At 43.0% G+C, this 19,461-nt stretch overlaps 1 protein-coding gene across 2 annotated transcripts in view; it reads right to left on the bottom strand.

Moving 5' to 3' along the window:
* Window positions 1–19,318, bottom strand: part of LOC135325102 (zinc finger SWIM domain-containing protein 6) — a 115,110-nt gene extending 95,792 nt beyond the window's left edge. Inside the window, exon 1 of one of the 2 annotated variants that reach the window (XM_064502611.1) lies at window positions 18,750–19,318. In XM_064502611.1, the coding sequence (XP_064358681.1) occupies window positions 18,750–19,263 (514 nt within the window). In that variant the 5' untranslated portion in view covers window positions 19,264–19,318. Of the gene's footprint in view, window positions 1–17,923; window positions 17,993–18,749 lie in introns of those variants that run through there. The other variant, XM_064502612.1, reaches the window with a different exon arrangement.
* Window positions 19,319–19,461: the final 143 nt, after the last annotated feature.

The raw sequence follows: 19,461 nt of genomic DNA on the forward strand, positions 1-19,461 counted from the left end.
TTGTCTTGCTCGATTTGTACAAGAGTTTATTTTCTATATGTCATTTAAGCCTGTACAGTGAAATTGTAGTGCTTTCTTATTATCATGCTGTTGTGCTCAAGTTCTTCTTTGTGCCTGGAGAACTTGATTTGATTTCTCCCCACACACCCTCCCCCAGCCCAGTCACACGTGTTAGCAGTTGCTACCCTTCAAAGCAGAACATGCATTTCTCCTTAAGAAACTTCTCTCTGGGCATTGGTGCCGAGTTATATGGTTAAATGGCAGAGTAAACAAACAGCTTAAGAGTTAAAGCAGTCACAAAGCAGATCAAGCGTTGGTGGTAATGATTTAGATACCTAGAAAAAATAGGGGGGAAGCTGAGTAGCATTCCTCTAAGGTTATCTAAGTAATGATATGTATGCAAAATAAGAGGTGCTGTGGCTGCAGAAAGAGTATTACAAAAGCAAGCACATCAAGATACTGGTTTACAAACATCAGGGGTTGCTTTTTTTGAATAAGTATTTCCAAAACACTCCCATATAATGCCAAATTCAGGAAAACCCAACAGCTCCAAGACCTACAGGGTTTATTTATTTAATCTAGTTTAACCCAGCAACCCACCCCCACCCCAATTCCCCACCACGAGACAAATCACACCATTTGTGCAAGCAGTTCCTTCCCTTTATTCCAACAGAACTATTCGTTGTGCATTATAGCATTTTTTGCAATGCAAGAAGCAGCAGCATACAATTTTATTTGCTAAATATTAACATCCTTCAAAGACAGCAAGGTAAAAATAAATCCTTACACTTCAGTAACACTATATTTGGGGGACTTCAGTTTCCAGATATGTTTCTGATTTGCACTCATGCTGCCAGCTGCCTTTACACTTGTGCTTCTTGAGGAAAAAAAATCCTTCCCCTCTCCACCAAAGGTCTTTGTTCTACCCAGAGGCCAGCTCACCTTACCCCTGAAAGCCTTGTGAGCTTTTGTCAGCTGTTCACACAATAAACAGCTGTGGATGCATGGAAAACCTATTACTACTGGCTGAAAAATGAAAGCTGGCAAGTAGTTTCTGTACTTATAATGGAAGAAAGTCTCCAAAACACATAAGCATTTCAATATATTCTGAAAGATCTTTTTTCACCTCGCTCCCACATCTGTTTGTGAGAGCCTTCAAAATTACTCTGCGTAAACAGCATGATAAACTTAATTAACCTCAGAGTGCCAAAAATAGGATATCCCCCTGCGTGAAATGCAAAAACATTAGCAAGGGGAGCAGCGGAGTCATCATGGGCCCATAGGGTTAATGAAGGCTTTCCTACAGTTGTGTTCCTGTTTCATGTAAAATGCTAGGTGGGCTGATACAAATCTAAACACAAGGCAGATGTACATCAACTCTGAATTCTGTAACAGAAGAAAAAGGCTTTCTTGCTTTTACAGGCATACTCAAGAATTGCATAGCTTTCAGTGAATTGGTTAAAGCCACAGATTCCTTCTGCGTGCTAGATTTTTCACTCTAAAATAACCTGTCAATTATGCTACAGTTTCTGCTTTGAGATTTTATTTCAGGCATAACATCAAACTTCAAATGATGACCAAGACACAGCACATGCATACTTTATTCCATTTTCTGAGGAAACATTCTTTCCTAAATGACCAGGCTGAGTGAAGTTCAGCTCTTTCAACTGCCAATTGAAAGAACTAAGGTTTGTCATTTGAGTTCCGTTCATTCTGTCTGCATGCATCAGCTTACAGCAAGTCTTCTAGAGATGTGCCAAACTGCATTCAAAATAACCAGAGCACAATATATAGAAAAAAGTTTGCAACTGTCAGGAATGTATTTCAAGCTTTTAGTAATTAAGAGTCAAAGGACCTCAGAACATTCACAACTTTATTGTACCTACGGTCAATGTCACATTCTGCTTATAAATCAGAAGGTCTAAATTTGGACCATCTCTGTACGTGTTCAGTGGCATCCTCATGATAAGCAGCATGGGGTTATTCAGCTTTGCCTCTTCCTCTTGTTATTACTACATGGTGGGGGGGAGGAAGAGAAGGAAATAAACTCAAAGCATCATGAAGCTCATGATGCTTGATTATGAGAAGCTCATGATGATAAGTACAGTGTGGACCTGTATACTCACCATAAGTCATCACCTAATATAGATCTTCCTTCTTTTGAGAAAGCTAGTATTTCCAAAACTGACACACTGCTTTTCATATCTCAGTTTACTAAACATTTGCAATGGTCTAAAATCAAGAATAGCCATTCCCATCTAAATGCAAGTTTCATATACTTCATTTGAGTGAATAATGTTCTGAGGCATCCCAATAGCCAAGGTTTCAATCACTTTACACAGAACACATTTTTATTTGCTTTATCTGGTACAGCGTTGCTCTTGAGAAGATTCAACCGCTTTAAAAAAAAAAAAAAAAAAAAAAAAAAAAAAAAAGCACCTCAAAGTTTCAGGCTAGTCAATTTTATGTCTGTTCTTTCTGCCTAAATATTCTGAGCTAAAACAGAACCAGTACTCATATCCTGAATCTGTAACATGGCCAACCCAATGGAAGCCTATCAAACCATTTTACACACTCTTAAAGTCTTGTGGGATGCATTTAACAGAAAATCTGTGGTGAAAGTAATCTACTGAGTCCCAGACTGTAGTTTGTGCATGATTTTATCTTTAAAGATGGACACATTTAAAGGGACTGCTGGATGAACCAGACCTGTCACCTGCACAGTATAACTGACAGCGACTGTCTGGTCTGAATTCAAATAGTGATAAAACTACAAGAAAAATGTCAGTAGTATCAGTTACCTGAACCCAGTACGACCTCTTTCTCATATTTTCAAAATTTAAAATCAAGGAATTGTCTTAGACTCGTCTACTAGGCCAAACAACGTTGCGTAACTTCCCATTTACTGCAGGAACAAGAACTATGCAAAGGCAGGGCTGGTGACAGGTTTGTTGCTCTGTGGAAGTTGCCCTGTGGACAGTCTCCCAATGCTGACTGGAAAGTAATCCATGGTACTTTACCCCTTGGTGGAAAGGGGTCAGCTGTCTTTCAGGAAGGTGCAAGATAGAGCTCTGAAGAGAGGAAATTACAGTGAGCAGCTGACATGTAGCAGCTTCTGACCTTGTACCCAGAGGCAGCATTCTCACCTTCATCTGGTATGAAGGTATTTATGTAATGCTTCTGGATGGCTTTGGGAAGGACAGTAAGTGTAAGTCAAGCTTTCTGATCCAGTTCTGCAAAATTCTAAATGTGTGAGTAAATCTGTACACAAAGAACTAAGTAAGTTTTTCAGGGTTTTTTGGTGATCGACCATTTTTCACTCAGTCCAGACTTTTGATGAGACCCATCCATTGTGAGCCATGTCTGTTCCATTAAGAAAAAAAAAATCAAACCCATTGAGTTTTAAATTTTTGAAGTTTGGGGAGGCTTATTCATCTGTAGCACACAGAATCCCAGGTTTTTAACCCTCTTAAATTCTTCTCCAACAAAACAATGCTTTTTCACTGAGGAAAAAAGTATTCTCAAGATGAAGAATGAAATAGACTTAGTTATGAATAAAATGTGACTTAAAATATTTTCCTAAACCAACCTGAGTTTGTGTCATGATCTTTGATTTGGGTAAATATAATAATAAAATTTCACAAATTTATCCATAGCAGATGAAAAAATTTAAGAATTTCATCAAGAGAAATGAATCCTACAAACATTACTTCTCTCCTTTTCCCCTAATCAAGTCCTGCAAGCCATTTACCCTTCCTGGGATAGTACTACTTACATTGGTTACATCTTAAGCAAGCTTCAAAATTGAACATATTTGTTTCATTTGATTGTGTCAGAGAACTTCTTGCATTACTCACAGGATTGCTCTTTCTTCTATGTTAGCTTTATGTGAGCAATAACACTTTGTATATAGTTCAGTACACTGCTCTGAACAGCCAGTTTCCCCCAATTGTATTTGTCTTCAAAATAGCAGAGAGGAAGTGGGGGTAGAAATGGATGGGCTAAAAGGAAGACAATTGTGAAACCAGACTAATTGGTACAAAAATTCACGGAGTGATGTACCTGGGCCTGCTCTTCTTTCTTTAAGTGAAGAAAAGTTCAAGCTGGCATTCCTTTAATGAACCTGGCTTGCAGAAATCATGGTGATCTCACACAAGTGAGACATTAAACACCTGTGATCAGCTTAAGATATGATTTGACAGAGAATAACCATCTAATTTAGAAAGCTAGTCAGCAGTGCAGCAATGGAGCAGGAAAGATAAGACTGAATAACTTCACTTTCCCCAATGATAATATATTTAGTTAAGGAGCCTAGATAAACATACACATTAATGACAATAAACACCATCTGCAGAGGTTAGGAAGGAAACTAGACACTCCACTTGGGGTTGGAGGTCATGCAAGCTCCTTTCCAGCAGCACACAGCCAGGAAAGGTAAAGTACTCTGTTTAAATACTGTACAACTTAAGGACCAGGTTCCCTCTCACCCATGCATGCCTCAAGAGGCTACGCAGAGCCACAATCCCCTAGGCAGAGCTATAGGAGGGCTCTAGGAAGCAAGCAACCTGGATCCATCTGTTCCCATTGAAACAGGAAGAGCCACTAAGAAGCTTTCATCCCCCCCAGCCCAAGCAGTTGAGAAAGCCAAAGCATCCTATCCTACAAAGACCTGCACAAAGCCCCACCAAATCTCTCTTCCTTTTACTGTAAAGGGAAGACATTTCTGCTGTGCTCTTCCACACTGCCAAGTGTGCAACAGGGTTTTCAAAGCACTTCCCCCCCCCCCCCCCCCAAAATCAGTCACGGGTATGCTTAGTTCCACATTACCCACATCCATCTGGAAGAGATCACACATCTGCTTTATTCTACTCCTGAAGACAGATCATTTCGGTAAACAAGACTCACTTATAGGAGCAGCTGTCTTGTCCTAGCACACTGTGCAAACTATACAAAAGCAGCAACGTTCTGCCCGATTGCTGTTCTACTGGGGAAAGTAGCAATGAAAGTGGAACCCCCCAAAGCTATTTTAGATTCTCACTGAGGTACATATCAAAAGTTCTCAGTTTACAAGCGGTAAGGATTTCCCCCTCCCCCAAGTGCCAGCCCTACAAACTCAGCTTGAGATCTGCAAGTCACACTGCATCATTTCCTTCTATTACTGGCATTACTACCAGTAATAAGGACTCTGCAAGGCAGCTAAAATCTTTGCTACACCTGCATGACCCTACAGCCTTCAGCGAGGCTGTAGAGGTGCAACTCATCGAAGCCTAAGAAACAAACAGGAGAAGCCAGCTCATTCTTAGCTACATTGGCTCAGCAGGGCTAACAGAACAAAAAGCTGTTAACACTTATTTTAGCAACTTAAGTCAACAGCTATGAATGGAAAATATGGAACATGTAAACTGGTCACCAATCAAACAACTGGGGAATAATAAGGAGGAAAAATTGCCTTGAAAGTCTTTCTTATACATAGGTATACTGAAGCTCAGTTCTATCTCACCAGCATAGGCAACATTTGAACTTATGCAGAAGGAAAAAAGAAAAGCAGCATCTGTTGCAAGAGCTGTATAGATGTACAAAAATGTGAACATGTATGATCAGAGCAAATAGTTAATTATCTTCTTTTCCTTTTCCTGTACTCTTCAGGTAAACATTTGTCTAGCTTTTAACCACTAGTGGAAGGAGGGGGAAAAAGGGGGGGGCGGGGAGCAAAAAAACACATTCACCTCTTTCATCTCTTAGATCCATCTTCCACACCTATTCATTCATATCATCTTTCCTTCTTACAAAACTTTGCCTATCTTGTCCTCACTCATATAAGCCCAATACATATCACAATCCATTCCAGTCTCTGGAACAATCAGGTCACCTTTTGCCAAGAGCAAATTGCCAAGCATGACAGCCATCCCCTTTCCAGGCAGTAATCAGGGCTTCATGATCTTCTCATGCTCTCCTGCACCCCCCTCTTCCAATTTCCTCTCCCTTGAATCAGTAGCATTTACATGGCCAATCAACATGGAAAACTCACCTAGTCAAACCTGAATCCTCAACCAGGCCAGTTCTCTCTGGCTCACCATGCAGCTACATGAACTCTGGCACAAGGTTAGAGCTTGAGAAGAATAGCAATATCCCTTTGATAGTAGCCTGCATTTCAGCCAGCCTAAAGCAAACATGAAACCTTAGCATGAAGCACACACAGTGGTCTTCACAGTGGGTGAAGCTGGAAAATGAGAATCATGAAAAGCCTTTTCAAAATACAAGCTTATAAACACAGCAATACATATTTTCTGTTCCAAGAGTTACACAATGAGACACAGAACAGTAAATGAGTCACAACACAGTAAATGAGTCAGTTGTTTCATTTACCGTATTCATGACTAGAGTATTTCACAGTGGAACACATTTATTTTGATAGGCTTGTTTCATAGTCCGTCCTCAGAAGAGTTCACCTAGTGACAAGGGGGAGCAAGTTTGCTAGAACAGGCTTCTGAAGAACAAGTCCCAAGCTCAGGAGGAAGCGTTATGACCACACTTCGTTGCTGTTTCAGCAGGTTTCCTTACAGCAGCAGGCTTGGTCAATGAGGAATGTGCCCACTCCCTAGAAAAAGGGAGGGGGAAAGAGTGATAACATTGCTAAACTGTAACTGGAAATACACTTTCAGCTCGTCTCTGAGTAAAGGTTTATGGCCTTTGTCATTTATAATCTTTGTAAAGCAACCTAAGGTTACCAGTCTTCGAAAGAAGATAGACATCAGGCTTACATTTTAGCTTTAAACCTATGTTTACAGAGAGCTTAGACTACTGGTCTCAGCCTTTGATCAGTACACCACCTTTATGACACAGTCCAGGATTTGTAGGCCAGTGCAATAGGCTCTGAACAGCTGACGTGCACAGTTGGAGCTAAGAGAGGCCCCTTCATCAAAAGGGCCAATTCCCCGTACCTGTATCACTGCACTAGCATGCCCATGTTGGGGCTAAATCAGCTGCAACAACCACACTAGACACTGCTGCTAGATATGTGGAGAGCAGGCTACTAACAAACTTCACAACAGCCACTCGCTCACAAATATATTTGGTTCACTAGGAAAGCACACTGACCAAAAGTCTGGCAGTGCTTCTGCCTGCGGAGGAAAGGAGCTGCTCAGGTGCTGACAGCAGTGAGTGACAGCACTGAGCTCTGCAGGGGACAAGCCAAAGGTCCCTCCAGCTTGTGCTGAACATGCTCCTGGTGACTTTTGCTACTTGTACCTAAGCCACCCATTGAGATTAAATCATACAAGTCTACCTCAGCTGCATCTCACCTCCAGACCACACTGCACAGATACCCTTCCCACTGTACTTCTACAGGCACTTCAACCCAGCGTAAGCTGGCAGCACCAGCAGAATAGGTGGCTCTGCTCTGACTTCCACTTCCTCTGTCACACCACACTCCCCCACCTCCAGGCTCAGGACATTAATTTCCTTACAAAAGGTCATATCCAATTCACCCCTTCCAGGCTGTCTGGCCCAAAACACAGTTATAAATAACCCTCCCTGCTGCCTACCAATTAAACTACATATTTGCTGTTAATATACAGATGACTTCTTGCACACTGCTGCTGACTGCACCCATATCATTCTCTCCCCCACCTCATTCCTCCAGGTAACTTCTGTCAGAGGTGCTCATGTTGTATCGCACCACCTTCCCCACAACACTATCTACCTTCTCTCATGGCCTAGTAGCTGAGTACGCTGAGGCCCTTGTCTGGAATGTAGTTCTACAATTGAGCATTTTCTGGTTCCAGCGTGCTGCTGCTGCACTGGAACTGCTTTCACTGATGTCTCCAGTGAAGATCTTTCTGGATATATTACAGGATTTGGATTCCTCTGCCTTTCAGTGCTTCTATAGATTGATGACTCTTCCCTGAGAACTTTTGACCTTTACTGGCTTTTGTGGTTCTCTTTTTACTTCCTAAAATCACAGCTTAGTGTCTCACTGCACAGTCATCCTCCTCTGCTTCCTCCTTTCAGTAGATGTTTCTCAACAGTTATCCCTACCTCTTAACTTCCTTTTGTTATTCAAGAAGGGAGGGGAAGTCAGACCTCATTACAGGCAGGGATTCACTAAAGTACTTGCTCATGATTCACATCTCTTTCCATTTATCCAGTCTAACATTTCACTAGCTATCCTTTCACATGTTTGAGTAATCAGGAAGTAGCAGCTTTGATCTTACTGCCATCTTGCTCCTTCCAAGGTTACTCTATGTATTGGGAGTATTTAGTTTTCTGACTACATCAGCACCCTTCCTTGTCCCCCTTTTCCTGTGCAAATAAGTCTTTCCTTTCAAACCTAAAAAAAACTTTGGATGTTTTAACTATTGTGATTACAATACTCACCTTTGTTCTACACTAACTTTCCCAAGGTTATATATAATATATACAATATATAGCCCTAAAAAATCAAAAACCCCTCAGTTGTTCATGTGTCTGGGTACCACAAATATTTACTGCTGGGGAAAAAAAGGATAAGAACACACATCCCTGTCCAATTTCTCTTTTTGAAATACAGAATGCCTACTGTTTGACTGTACTTTTTAGTAAAACAAATTCAGTTTTATTCTATACAGGATCCTATCAATACACATTTAAGCCTAAGAATAAATCTGTTTCAAATAGTTGTACAAAATGGAGTCAATGGCTTTGTTTTACCATTGGGTCACGGAGGCTCCATAGTCACAAGAGAAGTAGTTTCCACTTTCGATAAACTGAAAGTACAGTCTGACGAACACCCGGCAGTTTAAATAGAAAGTTAGCATTTTCTGAAGAAAGAATATTTCCTCAGTGTGTCAGATACCTTACATCCCAATTTCAGTTTTATAAATAAAATGGAAAACAGTGAAGACCCAGTTCATAATCTTAAGCAATTCTTATGGTTTCAAAAGCTACAGGACAGTCAAGTTACAGCTTGCCAATCTGCTGTCCATTTTGAAAGCCTTGTTTCATTTTGTAGGAAAGAATCCATCAGCTTCCATGCCTTTGCTAATACCCACTGGAGGCAAATCAGATAGAGAGAGCAGTCACTTGCATTGGATCATCGCTAAATACAACTCTTCCAGGATCTACTGAGCTCTCATTGACCTCTACCTTATCGCAGGCATCATTACCTCCCCACTTCTCCTCCTAGCCTCTCATCTATGAAGGTCAGCCCAACATTGTACTGTCTTTCTTCTCTTCAAGAGCATGTGCCAAACTCTTATTTACTCCTAAATACTTCTTCACTCCAGCCAGTCACTTATATTTACCATCTATGTAACAAGAAATTAATGCCTGTGAATTATTGCCAGGATACATGGTAAACAACAAAGTTTGATCACGGAAAACTGTCAGTAAAACTAAGCAGTATGTTGCTTTTAAAATTTCTAAGTAGCACTAATCAAGTTACTGTCAGCTTCCTTATCCCATCAGACTACCAAGGCATCTGTTACATCAAGTCCCATTTCTAGTAACCGTCTACCATTTCTGAGTAGCACATTCAGCTGAAGTCATCTCTATTAGTTCATGCATTTAGATTTGACCAAGAGAACTGCACAGTGGTTCTCACATATCATGGCTTGCAATAACAAAAAGCTAAAAAACAGTTACACATTTTATATTGTCCTCATCCCTCCGCAATAGAAGAAGCAAAATTGAAGCTTCAAGCTTCTGTGTAATACAGCTACACTAAACCCAGACACAGATACAGAATATAATGGACTTGATATTTTATCCCCAAGACACTAATTGTAGTCAGTTTGCAAGGTTTCAGTTTACAACCTAAATCAATGGAGGAACTGAGACTCATTTTGCATCTACAACAGCAGCAGTACAGCCAGTTGTCCCAGTTGTCATTGGTCATAACAGAGTATTTCATAATAAAAGCATTCCAGGATTCCTTCCGGTAGTCAATATATTAAACAATTCATTTAGACTATCAATTCTGCCCTGTTCTTCAGCTGTTAAAGCAAAACGTTACAGCAAAAATGTCGTGAAGCATCACACGTCACACTTAGCGTGGTCACTGAGGCCAACTTTGTAAATACGCAAACGCGGGTTTTACTATGACTACTTCTCAAGCGCCCAAAGCAGTGCATTGTCTTCCACCAAAACGAGAAGGAAAAGAAGCACTTCATTGATGCTACTGCTGTGCAAGCAATCAATAGCTTACTGTAAGATCCTCCATGCAACCTCAATAACCAGCTCCTGTTTTCCAGAAGATTCCAGGAAGAATATCTGTAAACATTTCTGCTAATAAATTTTTAACACGAGTGTTTTATCCGGCATTATGTTACAGCCAAAACTAAACTGGCAAAGATGACCAGCCACCAAGCATGTGAAACCCTGGCGACAACACTATTTGCACTTGCTTATACTTTCCACAAATGTACTCTCAAGCTCATCACTAATTACCAAATATGGATTGATGCTCTATGAACTTTAGACTGGTCAAAATATCAAAGCTGAATCTAGAAATTAAATATTAATAAAACTCACCAGCTGCTCCTGACAAGGGTAAGCTAAAAGCAGATTTGATGATGAGAGTTTGTGCTGCCTCTATGCTCAGCACACATTACTGAGCATGTGTATGCAGAAAGAAGACAAGCCGCTAGTATAAAATAAGAAAAAGTTCAACTCTAAGCAAAAGGAAACAAATCCAAAAGAGCCGATGTTGATAAAAACCTTTACTAAAAATCTTGCTTTTAACACAAGTTTAATATTAAAAATATGAACATAATTAGAATACATGTGAACTTGATTTATCTAGTGTATTACAGATTGTAAATTTGTCTCACACTTTATAAAACAGTTTATCCAATTTTAAGTGCCTCAATGGTCAAATGTTCTTTATATCATTAGTCAATATAAATTAAACATTGTAGTCAGCTGCACAATTCCCGCACTGTATTTGCATTACTACCGGCTGTCAGTAACCAGTTAGCAGTTAAGCTTGGCATGCATACAACCAAGTGTCTCATTTCTTAGAAGTCATACAGCTATGCAACATTTGATTTTCTTAGTCTTTAAAATGATTGTTTGAATGTAATTAACTTTTGGCCAAAAAAAAAAACCAAAACAAAACAAAAAAAACACACAGACACAATAAAGATATATTAACGCCTACTTCTGTGAAATTTCTTCCTATTATGCCATTTTCCCCACAGACATTTTTCGGGCAATTCCATAATGTATTAGAGGTCTGACACCAATTAACAATGAAAGATGACTTATGTAAACAGGCAGATTGTTAAATAAAGCAGGACAAAAGGTAAGTCACCTGAATTTTTAGCACATTAATTCAGTAAATGAGCTTCCGATTTATCTGATCAGCTAGCTCTACTAGTGTGCATTTAAACTTACTGACAGGTTTTACTGCATCCTTCCAATTAACGTCAGACCTTCTCAGCCATTGCCCATGCATTTGCAAAGCCAAAACTTCGAGATATTTCAAAAACTGTCAAATGCACTCACTTGCAACAAGGAATAGAAGGCTAGAGTAAAAAAGAAAAAAATTAAGCTCTCCTTTTTAAAGCATGTGATGGTGCACATCACAATTATCTTAAAATGGACTTTAAATACAGATAAAGATTCTCCTCTTCCACACTTTGTTTTTCAATTGTGAGAAGGGTTTAATCAAATATAGGTAGAAAGTCTGCATTAAGGGACCCTTCAGTCTACACGGAGCTGCGTCAAATCAGAAAGTCTTTTGCACAACCACTAAGTTCCTACAGGAGGCCTTTTATCAGTTCTGACTTAACCACAAAGGAATTCTCTACTCCTCAGTTACTATTAGAAGGTTACACTCCCCTGGTCTGTTTACACATCTGCAGAATTAAGTCAGAAAAAAAGCTATTTTCAGATAGTGACTTAGATCACAAGTTCTCTAGACATCTTGGCCCTTAACAGTAGGGTGAATGCAACAAAAGACTAAATGCATATGGCTACCAAGTCAAAAGACAGCATGGTAATGCATCGCAAGGACATCACATAAATCATGGTAATTGGCATGTAGCTAGAAGGAGACTGCAAACCAGCATACAGCACCAGCCGACATCTCTAGAGATCCAGGTCACTGAAGGTTATGAAGCCATGTCAAGAACTACATACACATCCAGCAGAGAACAGCATTTTACATAGGTAGTTTAGATAGTAAACCAAGAGGAAAAACTGGAAGTTCAAGGAGACGGATCTCCCAGAACAACAAGTATAGTTATTGGACAGTACTCAAGTATTCACATGCTCTCAGGCTGACTGCATTCCAGGCAATCAGAATTCACATTAAATCTGTACCCTTGCTACAGATGAAAGCTTTTTAAAATTTCAAATTAGTTCCTGTCGCAGAGAACATTCAAAAATTAGAATAGCTTTTGTCAGTTAAAATAGTTTTTATTTTTGTTTTTAAAATTCATTAAATTCTCCCACCTAATCCCCAATGAAAATCTGCTGAAGAGAAAGAAAGTTATGGGGTGTCAACTGCATTCCTAAACTACCGCAACTTTGCACCAGTATTCTGTTACTAAAAAACTTCAGGATTTGTCTTGACATAACTAATTACCTAGATAAGAGGTTACATTAAAATTGAAGCCACAAAGATGTATCGTACATCATGCAACCTAAAATACTCTATCCTCCACCAGTAAAAACTGCTATACAAGATAACCTATTTATAATGGGAGGAAGCGTGTCATTTTTTTCTTAGTAGTCAGTCACCTAGTCTTATATAAACCTGTTAAAACGAACCTTTATGAGAAAAATAGCAAACACTACAGCAAAACATAGCAACCAGGAATAGTAACGGATTTTTAAGGGAACCAATTTGTCCAGTGCTGACTTTCAAATAGCTTCAGCCTATCCTGACACACAGATTTTGCTTTTAATTAATTGTTCATCTCTGAAAGTTGGGGGGGGGGGAGGGGAAAAAAAAGAAAGCATCAGCTGCTGGCATGACAACTGGCTACAATTCAAGAACTGCTACATACCAAAACATCTGATCATATACAGAGATGGAACCACTTTCTTGAACAGAAAGCAAGCTTTGAAAATGGAAATTGTTTACTTGGAAGTGAGGAAAGCCTTGAAATTAGGGGGAAAATGAAACATGAAAACTGACATAAAAACAAATAATGATTTTTTTTAGGTCAACAAAATATAAGCTTTTATAGAAAAGAGGTTTTTGTGTTTTAGAAATTTTAATGGGAAACGATTTACAGATTGTTTCTCCTTAAAAATAACTCTAGAACAGAAGTAATAACACTGTCCTTTAAAGAATAATTCTACATTAATAATTACAAAGAAAAACAGTAGAAAGTTTTATTTTCACCTCTTGGAATCTCTTTAAAATACTTTCTCTTGAAATTCAGATTAGATATTTTAGGAAAGATTAAAAAAGGCATGAGGCGATTTATTCAGTTTTCCACGTTTAGTAATCTGGTCTTGAAGGAAAACTTTTTTTTTTTTTTTAAGGTTTCCAAAGAAATTATTCAAGGTCAAGGATAGTACATTAGAGCACACATGCATACAGACTGAAAATAGCTTGCGTGTTCCCTAATTAATGCATTGCATTCCAAATCTAACAAGGAAACTGGAATGCATTCAGATGTCTCTCTTTCAGGAAGAAATCTTTAAAAATGAGTTCACTGGTTTCTGTTCCGGAACTCAGAAATACTGGTAGATACTTCTTAAAGTGAACTGAAACTGGAATCAGTGAAGATATTTTTGCAAGACTGTAATAGTCTTGGAACTGATTCAAAAAGAAAAAAAAAAGTCCAGCAAGAAGACAGACATTTGTTTACTCCCCTACCACAATATTGTATTGACAAATTCTGGATTACTTGTTTTAGTCATACATTCCTAACCAAACCCCAACATCAGGCTGACTGCTATAGAAATCATACTTGTTTCTTTGGCATGTCAGCAGACACGCCACATACTGCCTGTTTGAGGAGGACGAGAAGTTTAACACAACCTTCTCTGGTTGGAAAAGGGTCACTACACACACCACGACAATTCAGAACCACAGGACACCACAAAGCTGATGCAAAACAGACAGCTTACAGCTCCAGAAATGACAGCCTTAATTGAGTCATGCAATTTAGCATTACTTACATTAGAAAAAAATGTTTTACTAAATCCACATGTCCTACAGGTTTCATCAACAACTAGGTATATATTGCTTGCTTCAGTGGAGAACATCATGCCTGCCAAAAAGTGCATTTCAATTTACAGCACAAAGATGTTTGTGCCAGCTTTGATAAAATACGCAGTGTCATTTTATCAACGGAAAGGTGCTTCACACGATATTGTTGGCACTACAATTAAACTTTACATTTACAAAACAAATTCCATTTGTTTTGCTTGCTGTACAATATCATGTTATTTTGGGCAAAGATGGCTATGAAGAACAAAAAAATGATTTACTAGAATCATCATCCTTTGAAAGGATCTGAAAGTTGCTGATCACCATACATACAGACTGCATTCAACCAGAATTAGAGAGCAGTTACCAACATGGTCTTGTAAAGCTTTCTGTTCCTGGTGAGAGGGAAGAGGAAAAAAAAGCAAGCTTCTCCTGGTTCTGAAAGCAATTACCAAGATTTAGCTCATATTTGCAAAAAAGGAAGATGGGGGGGGAATAATTAGCTGTAACAATAGATTATAAAAGCACCTCTGAGTCAGAAGATAAATACTTCTCATTAAAAGAAAATTGAAAAAAAAAAAATCACTAGTCTTTTAACTTCATTTAAGAATCAACTAAGGAAACATCCAGGGAGTTCCAACAATTACTTTACACTTGAGAAATTTTACTTTTTAGTTACATCCCCCGATCACATCTCACCGATAGGCTGTAGAAAATGAATCTGCAGTTCCACACTGATGATTCTGTTCAGCTGAACCCTCTTCCAGAGACAAGGTAGGGTTTTTTTTCTAGCTTACAATATTAACGTTAAATTCTAGAGCTGTGGTAAGCACCAGTCAATTAGTTCTTTACATTATTTTCCTTCCCTAGGAGTTTCTTCCCTCCAACTCTCTCTTGCCATTCATACCTAAGAGGCATGACTGCTGTGATTATAAAGTCTTACACTACCGTGCAAAGGGCTGTAACACCTTAAAGGAAGGCCTGCATGAGCAAGCAAGATCTATGCAGCAAAGACTAGCTGACCTCAAATTAAAGATGGACAAGGATATTCTAGGAGTACTTACATGACATATCAGAAAATCACTTCAAGTGCTTCTAATGTAGATGCAGCTACAGCAGCAAAACCGAGCTTTATACCACCACAGCCAATGCAGCCTCTGTCTTTCCCCAAGCAAAAAGAGTCATACCAACACACAGCACAGGGTTTTTTCCCTTCTCCCAGAATAGCTGCGTTAAGGGCCCTCGCCAGGTCAACTGTGCTATTGAGGGATCACGCCTCTTCCTAACCTTGACAGACACAGCTGTGACGACAATACAGTACTGTATACTAATTCGGGACTAACCTCAGAAACCAAATATACACTTCACCATCTAAAACTGTCTGCTCACTCTTGGCATCTTTATAAATTTAGCCAAATGCAACAGTCAATTTCTAATTTTCCTTCCAGATTGTTGTATTTACTCAGAGTGTTTTCATGTTTAGACTGCAATTATCACTAAAAATATTTAGTTTGAAATAAACAAAAAAACAAGTAGAAAAGCTTTGTTTTATATAGTTAAAAAGGTTTGTTTTAGGAGCCTGAATTCTGAATCTTTTTTAAATAAGCTAAGAAAAAAAATCCTTTGTCTGGTTCAAACATACCATTTTAAAAAAATACACTTTAAAAAAAGAAGAAAAAGGCCATCAATAGGTTTGATGCAAATAGAGTTTTTAAACCAACTTCTTTTGAGAAAAATCTTTCAAAATGAAGTGACACTAATTATTACACTGCAGCAATATCATTTAACTTCAAAATACACTAGCGGACAGCTTTTCTGCTTGATTATTAAAACCTATGTGTTTGACTAATGTGTTATCTTTCTTTTATTTAGGATTTCCTTCTAATTACAGATGGGAGATGAAAAAGTCAAAAGGGGGGCATGAAGCAGCATAAGATGAATAGTTTTAGAAAAAAAGAGTATAGAAACAAGGTTTTTTAAATTCTACTGCTTGAAAAAAGTTGCTATGATAAATTTGACTGGATGTTTACACACAGCTAGATTGCAAAATGTAAAATTCAGAAGCAAATGGTTCCATTAACTAGCTCTAAAATGAAATTTATGCGTCTCCCTCAGATATCAAATCCGGCATTCCCTGTTTATAGTAACACTTAGTGTAACAAGTAAGGCTGCTAGAATTGATATGTAATAAAACGTACTTTGTCCAATAACTGCACTTTTCCATAGTACAATAGTAAACATTTACAGAGTTTCCATTACTCATACTGCAAAGAACATAAGTTCACATTTATATGGTCACTAAACACGCACTTATATAAACTCAACATTAAGTTTTCCTCAACGCTACATATTCAGCTGTGTTATATGGAACCAATTCCATTCTCCACCCAATACAGCTCACTGCAGTTGAATTTGCTTTCACAGTTGCACTGTTTTGCTTCACAAGGAGTATCTCACTGGCAAGAGTCTTTACCAGCCCTAATGACACAGCTACCCCAAATCATACGAGGAGTTTCCTGCGAGCACCCAGCCCACCCGAAGCTTTCCACTGCTCCCTCACTGGCCAAGCCCAAAGACTCTGCCACAGCAACTGACATGTTTCATATCACCACTTTCCACTATTTTTGCACAGCTTTCCAGAAGAGGCTCTCATAAGTTAAAAAAAAGAGTGTATTTTCAGCAGTATGTATAGTGTTTGTTTGGAATGTGTTTAAGGGCTCCAGAAGCAGCAGTCAACACTTCAGTCGTATTTATGCATATTTTCTTTCTTCACACTGACCCTTGCCAACATTACTCAGTGCCCCCCCCCTTTTGAAGCTATACAAAAAGTTACTTTTTTCTTTCACAACTACTCACTGAGGCCTATTCCACTGCTGAAAGCAAGCAAAGCAAAGCCCACGCTGGGTGTCTGTCTCCTGGAGGAGATTGCATCTTTTATTTATCGCCCCTTGGCTTTATTTTCACAGTGAATTCCTGGCTTAAATGTAATCAGCCAAGAAACCCTCCCTATGTGCACTCCTGTCATTCCTCATCGCTTGCAAACAGAATCAAGTGCAAGCAGAGGAAAAAAAACCTCAGCATCGCCAATCGAACCGAAGCAGCCCTACTTCTGGTTCTGACAGTCCCGAGGAACCACAGACGTGCCTCAGACCTTTGGAAAGCGAAGGAAAGCCAAAAGATGAAACTTATAAGAAAGTTAATTAGATTAAAATAAAAAAGAGAGTGATTGTCTCAAAGCTGAACTCCCCCTAGGCAGGAGGGAAGGGCGCCGAGCCTGGAAACAGCAGCAGCGCTTCCCGTCGGAGAAGAGGCGGCCGCGGGCACGGGCTCCCCGCGGGGCCGGCAGCGAGCGGCGGCGCCGGGGCACGGACGGGCCGGGCCGGGCCGCACCGCACCGCCCCGCGGGCCGCCGGCGGGAGCGCGGCGCAGCCCTCCGCGCCCTTTGTCAGAGCCTCGCCGTTTCGCCGGCGGTGAAAAGAAATAAAGAGCCTCTTTTGTCTGGCTTCCCCTTTCGGGGCGGGGGGAGGGGGAGCGGCAGAAAACTGAAAAGGACGCAAATAAACATGAAAATGAGAACAAAGTGCCCGGCCCCCTCCCGCTCCGCGGGGCATCGCCCGGCGGCGCAGCCCGGCCGCCCCCCGCGCACAAAGCGGCCGCGGCCCGACCCCCCCCCCCCGCGGAAGTTTCACCGGGGAGCGACCCCCGGGCGGGGGGCAAGCCGGGCCCGAGACCCCCCGGGACCCCGTGCGGCGCGCCGGCGGGGCGGACACCCACCTCCGGGGCCGCCGGGAGCCGCCACCGCCCGGGGCGGCGGCGGGGGAGCGTCGTCCAGCGCGGGCAGAGCCGCCGCGTCCCACCCCCCCCGCCGCTGTCACGGGGCGGCCGCGGCCCCCCGCGCCCCGCCCGGCCCCGCCGCCCCGGCCGCCGGGTGCGGGGCCGCCGCCGCTGCCCGGGAGGCGCCTTTGTTCGCGGCTCCCCCCGCCGCCGCCGCGCTCGCCCGGCGGAGCCGCTCCCGGGTCTCGCGCTCGGTTTTATTCCTTTATTTCGGGTAACGGCGCATCCCGCCCCTGCCCCCCCCGCCGCCTTCTGCTGATTCATTTCCACCCGCGGCCGCGGTCCCGGGGGGAGGGGGCGGCGGCGGCATCTCTCTCGCTCTATTGTGGCTCGGGGTATTAGGATGACCCGGATTACCGGGGGTGGAGGCGGGGAGGGGACGCGCCGCGCCGCGCCGGGCGGGATTACGCGGCGCCGGTGGCCGGGCGCGGGGGCAGCGGCGGGGCCCGGCCGGCCGTGTCAAGGAGACAGGGGCCGGCGGCGCCGCTCCGCGCCGGGGATGCGAGGGGGAGGAGACTGGCAGAGGAAGTTGCACGGCCCGGATTTCGGGGTGGAAGTGCGGGGCTGCGCGGCCGGACCGCCGGCGAGGGGGCTCCGGCCCGCGCCCCCGCGGGAGCCGCCGGCGGGCGGGGGCGGCGCAGGTGGCGGCGCCGGGGGGCAGCGGCGGGGGCACGGCCGGCGGCGGCGCCCCGCCGCGGAGGGGAGGGGAGGGGAGGGAGAGGGCCGGCGGCGCGGCCGCGGAGCGCGGCCCCGGCCAGTGACTCACCGACTTGCAGGACGTTGTCGACGCAGCCGCCGTCGAGCAGCGCGATGCCCCTGCGGAAGGGCAGGCGGGTCTCGTCGGCGGCGGCGGAGTCGGCGGCCCCGCCGGGCGCGGTGCCGGAGGCGGCCCCCCCGGGGACGGCGGCGGGGTCCTCGGCGCCGGTGTTGAAGGAGGAGTACATGCAGATCTCCCTCTCGCTGCGGGGGAAGGACCAGTAGACGATCCTGCGCTGCACCGGCTCCGGGATCCGCTCGAAGCGCTCCTCCACCCGCTGGAAGGGCCACTTCTCCGCCACCTTGCGAGCCGCGATGTCCAGCAGGGACTCGGGGCTCTGGGTCTTGCCGAGCGGCAGCAGCCCCAGGGCGGCGGCGGCGGCTGCGGAGGAGGGTCCGGCGCAGAGCGCCCCGCTGCCGGGTCCGGCGCCGCCCGCCCGCTGGCCCGGCCTGCACCCCGACCCATAGCCGGGTCTGCAGCAGAGGCGCTTCGCGGGGGGAGGGAGCTGACCGCGCTCCGCCATGATCGCGCCGCTTCTAAGCAGACAGCGGAAGTGGCTGTACCCTATAAACGGCACCAGGAAGCGGGCGAGCGGCCGCGAGCGCCGCGCGCCCCGCCCCCTTTTGCCCTTACATGGGCTCGTGGGCGGGGCCTCCCGGCCTCGCCCACGGCGAGGGGGCGGCGCCTTATGCAAATCGGCGCCACAAACATAAATAGAACG

Source organism: Dromaius novaehollandiae, chromosome Z (assembly GCF_036370855.1).
Source record: "Dromaius novaehollandiae isolate bDroNov1 chromosome Z, bDroNov1.hap1, whole genome shotgun sequence".
Taxonomy (NCBI): domain Eukaryota; kingdom Metazoa; phylum Chordata; class Aves; order Casuariiformes; family Dromaiidae; genus Dromaius; species Dromaius novaehollandiae.